This window comes from Branchiostoma belcheri, unplaced genomic scaffold (genome assembly GCF_001625305.1).
Source record: "Branchiostoma belcheri isolate BF01 breed outbred unplaced genomic scaffold, Haploidv18h27 scaffold236, whole genome shotgun sequence".
Taxonomy (NCBI): domain Eukaryota; kingdom Metazoa; phylum Chordata; class Leptocardii; order Amphioxiformes; family Branchiostomatidae; genus Branchiostoma; species Branchiostoma belcheri.
The window spans coordinates 112,637-119,756 of record NW_017803839.1 but is presented as its reverse complement, the minus strand read 5'-3'; the positions used below and the strand labels follow the sequence as shown (position 1 = coordinate 119,756).

The following is a 7,120-nucleotide window of genomic DNA, read 5'->3' as shown; positions in this document are numbered from 1 at the left end:
CTTAGATGCATATTTGCATGTAGAGGGCAGAAGCTGGTGTGTTACGCCGCCATGATGGCGGTTTTACCGGCTATACAGATACAGATTCTGAAGTTCTATGTGGCTTACAGTGGCAGCAATGTATATGTATATTTTCATTCTACTAATACAATGGCATTTACATCAAAACAGCAAATTCTCTTTTCCTCGGCAGTCATGTCTGTATTCCTTTTCCTGAAGTTATCTAAATCTAAGTGTTTTAAAATGAGTTGGTTTAATGGCTGCTGTTTTCTGTGTAGGACGGCGAGACTCCTGAGGACAAAGCGGCAAGTACAGACGTAGACGTTTCAATCATGTGCTTTGATGAAGATCACGTCCTGGAGGGAAGGAAGAAGATTCTCGAGCTTTTTGCAGCAGTAAAGGCCGGCCGGTAGGTAAATCTAGTTTCTGCACTATAAATATTAATGATTTGTTATCAGGGAAGCCTGCTCTATTCACAATTTGTAAAGCATAACATTTGTAGACAAATACATACAATTAAAGCTCTCATTTATGATAAATTAAAAAATTTGAACAATTGATAACACCATTATCCATCATACTGAGTAAATAAAATAAAGCCACTCATTGGAACTATATAAGGTATGTACGTAATTCTGCAGACACATTCCTTTTTATGCGAGGTGTATGATGGAATTTCATGTTCTCTCACAGCCCTTTCACCTACAAGCTCAAAGTGGGCCCAGAAGGAGGTGAACTACAAACCCCATTTTGCACCGTCTCTGTACCACTTGGGGCCGTTACCATGGAAACAGAAATCACCTGTCAGGTCATCAACCCCAATGACGTCACTCTCCCCCTGAAGGACGGAGAGATGTTAGTGAGTGACGTCATAGAGCTGGGTCCGCACGGGACAACCTTCCGCAAACCTGTCACTGTGCAGATGCAGTACAACAGCAAGTCGTTAGATGGCGCTACGGAAGCTGTCGTGTGGGTCTCTGAGGACAGGTCACAATGGAAGGAACTTGAAACCAGTAGAAAAGTAAGTGGACAAACATGAAATTCCTCTCGAAAACAAAACTTAATACTTACTTATTTTCATAGGAAATTGTGTTTTCCAAATAGATAATGAAAGGACCCAACCTATTCCATTTCAGGGTGAAGACAGTGTCGCAGTATCAGTGGACCACTTCTCCATCTTTGCCGTCATCAGTCAACCTAAACAGGACAAGTTTACTGTGCCTACAGAAGGGTTTAAGCTGACGTCATCAACGCAGCCTGCGGTACAAATCAGCTTCCCGGAACAGGCTGTGGACACAGAAACACCTGTTACAATTCAGGTAAGGATTGCAACTAGTAACTTTGATAACTTTCGATGGCCACTGTCCAGACTCCTTATAGATATTGCGCAAACATTCTCACATTTTCTGTCGCTAAATTCATTAGTAAAGTGTAGTAAGTAGTGCAATAAAGTGATACTATGTTGACCTGGTTCATGAATCTAATATGAGAGCATTATTAATAGATCTAATTTAGAACTTTATTTCAACTGTAGGTGCAAGAAGTTCCAAAAAGAGCCGTTGAGGACATCAAGGCAAAGGACGAGTCTTTCCAGAACCTTGTTGGCACCAGCCCGATAGTCAATGTCGAGACTGTGTCGACCTCCGAAGTCCAGTTCCACAAACCGGTCACAGTGCGAGTCCCACATCCTCAACACTACATGGACATCCGACACGAGGGGCCCACCAAACTGAGGGTGATGTCATGTGAGGAGGGGACAGAAGACTGGATGGATGTGACAGACAACGTTACTATCAGTCGGGTTACAGAGGAGTTTGTGGAGTTTGAAGTCACTCATTTTACCAGGTAATTTTGTTGGTTTACATTAGAAACTAAGAATAACATCACATACTGGGAAGCAATGTTTAAATACATTTCAGTCATATCATTTGAAATAGATAGAGGTTTCCTTAATCTATCAAACTACACATCTATTAGCATGCACTTGTCACTTAAGTAACCCGATCAAATGCATACTTCATTTCCAGATGGATTGTGATCGTTGTCACAGACATCTTCGGTGACACAGAGGAGCTAGGACCGATCCGTTTGAAGACCCTTTGCCGATGGCTTCAACACCGTCCTGTTCAGTTCATACTGATGCAACGAGATGACAACACAAACGAATTTGTGGTAGAATGTACTCCAGCCGAAGATGCAGAAGGGAAGCACGCAGCACTACTCCAAATGGGGTACAAGGGTCCGCTGCCTACCAAGTCAGCAATTGATCTATTCGAAGGACAGGTAGTTGAAATAGCATTGGTTGGAAACGTGTCAATCGCAACCTTTGGTTTGGGAAGCAGCACAAAGCAACACATCACCTTCCACAGCCAGAGAGGCAGCCGCCATCAGATGCAGATCATGGCTTTGAAGGCGACAGACCAACACGGTCTAGATGGTAAAGGAAGTGCTGCTTTCTTTGCACTACCACGCGTCGAAGTCGTAAAACAAAAAAGGACAGCTTACCTGCGGAAGAGACATGAAAAACTCGCGCATCCACCCGGCAGAAAGCTTCAGGAGCCAACATTTCTGTGCCAGCTCCCAGTTCATGTGCCAATTGGGAGTACAGATCAGGTAGAGAAGCATTTCTGCGCTGTTGGTATTGCCAAACAAAAGGGATCTGAACCGTAGTGGTTTGAAATTACCTATAAAGCAATAGAAATAACAATAGCTCTGTCGAGGCACACATTGAGAAAGCCTCTCCATCTTTACGACCACTACAAATGTATGTTGTACGAAAACTTGAAGCATACCTAATATTTTTTTTCTGTTTGCAGGTATCAGCAGACGCTGAAGATAGCAAGAGTTTGGAACGTAAGACGATTTTTTAACATAATGTTACTTGCGGCAGGTTTTGCAAGTTGTCTTAGAATACAAGAATATCGAAATATTCACACATTAATATTTGCAACATTCAATCTTAAGTCTTACATGTTGTAAGAATATACCTGGCATGGTGTACTGAATGTCGTGGTAAAATTCACACTCATCTGATAAATTACGAAGGTGTGTGTACAATGCACGAACATCATCGCGTACAAAATGGCATTGTTTGTTCTACCATCTCTTTTAGGCGTTGGGAAGTACTTCTATTTCATCAAGGAAGCAGTGAGCATAGACTGGAGGGATTTGGCCTTCCATCTTGGGTTCAAATGGGCCGACATCGACAACATTGCCTCGAAAGACGGAAACCACGACGACAAGTCCCGCTGCATGGACATGCTGCAGGAATGGAAGAAGAAGAAGGGAGACGCCGCTACCATAGAGGTCCTGATGGAGGCTCTGTCAAAGGCAGGGCTGCAGAGCGTCGTGGATGGTTTGAAGAAATATTCACTAGAAGTTGGAAACTATGGGTAAGTATTTATTGCTGTTAAAACTTAACTACAACTGTGCTATGATGTCTTTTGTATTAATGTTCGTTACAATGTTAGAATATGTGCCTAGTAAGTGGTAGTAAAATAAAATTCATCTCTATTTTCCTCCTCCATCAGGAAGACTCCACCGGCAAGAGGAGAAGACGCAAGCAACCCTCCATAAAGGTAACAAATACTTGCACCTGCATTTTTCATAGATACAAAACAATGAACATATCGTCGAATGACGTTATTCAAATGACGTTAAGACAATTACAAGTAAGATTTTGTGGTGATAAATCAAAGTGGTGGCAAAAGGATATAAGTTTAATTTAACTCAGTGATTCATTGTGAGAGACTTAACGAAGTAGACTAGCCAATGTAGCAATACACCCATTCATCAATTATCACTTTCAGTTCGTACCTTACCGGTGCCATAACTATTAGTCCCAAAAGATAGAAATGGTCACACAATGCCATTAAATCAAATACATTACGATGACCATGCAGCCTTCTTTTTGCAGTTCGTTCGTCCTTTACAAGAATGTTCACAGATATTTTCTGCAGCAAAGGAGAAACTATGACAACTAGAAACTAAACTGTGAGCCTCTTCACCCGTCAGCGAACATGACTTGCGAAAAGCTGACAATCCAAGCTTTTGATCTAGTATTTAGTCATTGCTTTGTCCATGCCTTTTTAATTTTTGGCATAGGTTAAGTCGCAAATAAGCAGACGTTATATGGAAACATTGTTGGACGTAGTTACATTGTATACATTTGAACTTTCCAAGAACTAAACAGTTTTAGTATTCGTCGATGAAGGTTAGACATCCAGATAATACGATACGCCAAAAAGTAGTTACTCAAGCAACTGGATATGATTTTTGAAAACGTGAAAATCACGTTGACGTTTTCAAAATCATATCCAGTTGCTTGAGTAACTACTTTTTGGCGTATCGTATTATCTGGATGTCTAACCTTCATGAGTATTCAACCAAACTGATGTGTTATGCCAAAAGGCGATTATACCTGCTATTCTATAGCAGTAAATAGAGAACGTTATGTTTAGGGGCCAATAAGTGACTGATTGTGGGAAAAGATTTGGACAGTTTATTGAAGTGTTGTCATTTCAAGTTTTATCAACATATATTTCAATCTCTATTTAAACCGTTCGGGAAATGATTATTTTCATAGAGCTGAGTTAAGTCCTCACAATCATTGCCTTTCATAATGATCTATTAAAGAGGTCCCATCCCTGACATGGTGTCTCTTCTAAACAGTACAAAAATGTAATAGTACCACAGGTTTGAAGGACCATTACCTCCTTGTAACCCAGAAACTGATTTATGATAACTGTATGTTTATGTTAATGATCATGAGTTAAACAAGGTATCATTGTAAATATGAAATTTACTTAGCTAAAGTGTTTAATCTGTCGATTCAGACGTAATTGCAACTTGTATTAATGATTATACTATGAACAATTTATGTTCTAAACAAGCATAGGAATTTCGCCTTGTACGTCACGGCTGCCAGTCGTGCTGTTGTTTATAAAAAAAAACAATAAACAATGAACAAAAAAACGTCAAATGTAAACTAAACAATGTTAGAAAATTGTTATAGCAACGTTAACGAAGACCTCCATCGACTGATTTCATTGTTATCTTCGTTAAGAGTCTGCTTTGCTTGCAGCGTTTATCTTTTATTGCACATTTAGGGACTGTACGATATTTACCGGGGGGAGGGCTGGTGCACTGGAGGGGAGGGCCATTGAAAAAATTTTTGGCCTGGGGGGAGGGCCATGGAAAAAAATTTTGAGCCGGGGGGAGGGCCATCGAAAAAAAAAATCGGCCTGGGGGGGAGGGCCACCGAAAAACTTTTGTAAAATATGGCGTCACGTAGTACCGAATTACAAGAAATACGCCGTAAATTCCCGAATATAGTACGCACTTTTTACATTTTTCAAAATCCCAGAAGTGTCTCGGGCCGTCGCCAAAGTCGCGGTGCGTACTTTATTTGAGTTTTCCGCCGACAAATCCGTGGACGACGGAACACCGGCATGGGGAGCTTGGAACATCGATCGTCTATAGCATGCTTAGATAAGAATATTGACGAGTGGAAATAAAGTTAAACTTCAATAAATGAACATATTTCCCGTGACTATCGTCGATATTGACACCAAGTTGCGGTAAAAGAAGAAGTCAAGTCACCCACGGTAAGAAAATGTTGGTCACTAGCAATGACGCCCGGCGCTTTGTCATGCCGACAGGATCGTTCCCCAGCTAGCCGGCGCCGATCTCAGTGGAACCCCGGCAAAAATATATCCTCCCGTAAGTACACATACAATTGTAGGGTTTATGAGTGGTATTATTTGAAATGGTCCGCAAGCCATGAACGTTCTTGATCGTCGTAACGTAACATGTGATAACATAACAGTTGTGCCTCGACTGATGGTCATCATTTCCAATACACTTCCGGCTTGAGTTCAACTCAGGAATCTTCAACAAAAATTATGCCCATGTCGTTTCAAAGGTTCAGAGATTGTTAACCATGTTTCACTTCGTGTCACAAATATTTTTAAATCTTGATAAATGCCACAGGAAATTACTTTGTAGCGGGCTACACCAGCCAGTACGACGTGAAAAATTCGATTCCAGCTAGATGTACTCCTACTCGACTGTTCGGCAAGCTACAATGATAGGGGCGGAGTTAACGTAAAATGTAGTCTTTGATGAAATCTTACCGCCCGGTCAGTGGGTGGGGTGTTTGGCGCGCCGACAGGCAAAGTACACCTACAGCTGAAGAACACAGAGAGGGCCGTGGAATGCGCAGCGCTGAGGACAGCTTTCCAGAACATGGACCCCGAGAAGGAACTTATAAGTTTTACGGAGTACAAATTAATACGTGTTTATTCCTTAGATTTTGTGACAAAAACATCTATCACATAACGAGAGATTACTTGAAACGCAGTCAAACTTGTCACTTTCTCCTGTTCGGAATTGCAAGTCCCATTGATCCCAGTAGTCTTTTGTTGCTGTGTTAATTGTTTTCGGTGTCAAATTTTAAATTCGGTAGCACCTCTACACCCAAATACTCCGCCCAGTTCTCCGCCTGTATGATTGTTGCTCTCCATGGGTCGATCGGGCGGGCGCTATTAAAGAAGTGTTCGGCGCATTTCATATTAAAAACATTAAAGCTACGTACTTGTGCATCAACATTCAACTACCCCCGTTACCGATAAAATCAATATTGAAATATTATCTTTTTTTTCACGAATCTTTATTGACCATTGCTTGCTTGATCACCAACACTCCAAAGCTGGATCCAAATCTGTGCGTTTCGCCGCACTTGCCTTACCTTTCGATGCGGTGGTGACGTCTTGCAAGTCGGCTGCGGCCGGCGGTGAAAAACAAGCCGAACTTGAAACGTTTCCCGCTACGTTACCATACAATCACGTAGTACACGGCACAAATCTAGTTTTTAACAATTTTAAATTTGTTTGGAACGACGAACTGTCTTTAAGACATACATACTACATGTTCACTGTGGTACCGGCCGTGCGTAGAAGGGGTGCGTACTTAATTCGAGTTTTTCCATTTTACGTTTCAGACGGGAATATTTGTCTCCCACCAGCCCCAAATCGGGGGTGCGTACTTTAATCGTTATGCGTAGTTCATTCGGGAATTTACGGAGGGAGAAAGAGACATGGACTGGAAAAATGGGGGGGAG

At 41.6% G+C, this 7,120-nt stretch overlaps 1 protein-coding gene across 1 annotated transcript; it reads left to right on the top strand.

Annotated features, from left to right (window-relative positions):
- The first annotated feature begins 701 nt into the window (after nt 1–701).
- LOC109470847 (ankyrin-3-like) lies at nt 702–3,576 on the top strand. The gene is made up of 7 exons (XM_019769937.1): nt 702–1,021; nt 1,137–1,319; nt 1,535–1,845; nt 2,028–2,613; nt 2,817–2,853; nt 3,113–3,392; nt 3,531–3,576. The coding sequence occupies exons 1-7, from the start codon at nt 785–787 to the stop codon at nt 3,574–3,576; spliced, it is 1,680 nt and encodes a 559-aa protein (XP_019625496.1). The 5' UTR covers nt 702–784.
- Nucleotides 3,577–7,120: the final 3,544 nt, after the last annotated feature.

Bases quoted from the DNA above. Each gene is read 5' to 3' on its own strand.
- LOC109470847 (XM_019769937.1), top strand. From the start codon at position 785: ATGGAAACAGAAATCACCTGTCAGGTCATCAACCCCAATGACGTCACT. The intron at 2,854-3,112 runs GTAAGACGATTT...CATCTCTTTTAG, and splicing joins AGATAGCAAGAGTTTGGAAC to GCGTTGGGAAGTACTTCTAT. The intron at 3,393-3,530 runs GTAAGTATTTAT...CTCCTCCATCAG, and splicing joins CTAGAAGTTGGAAACTATGG to GAAGACTCCACCGGCAAGAG.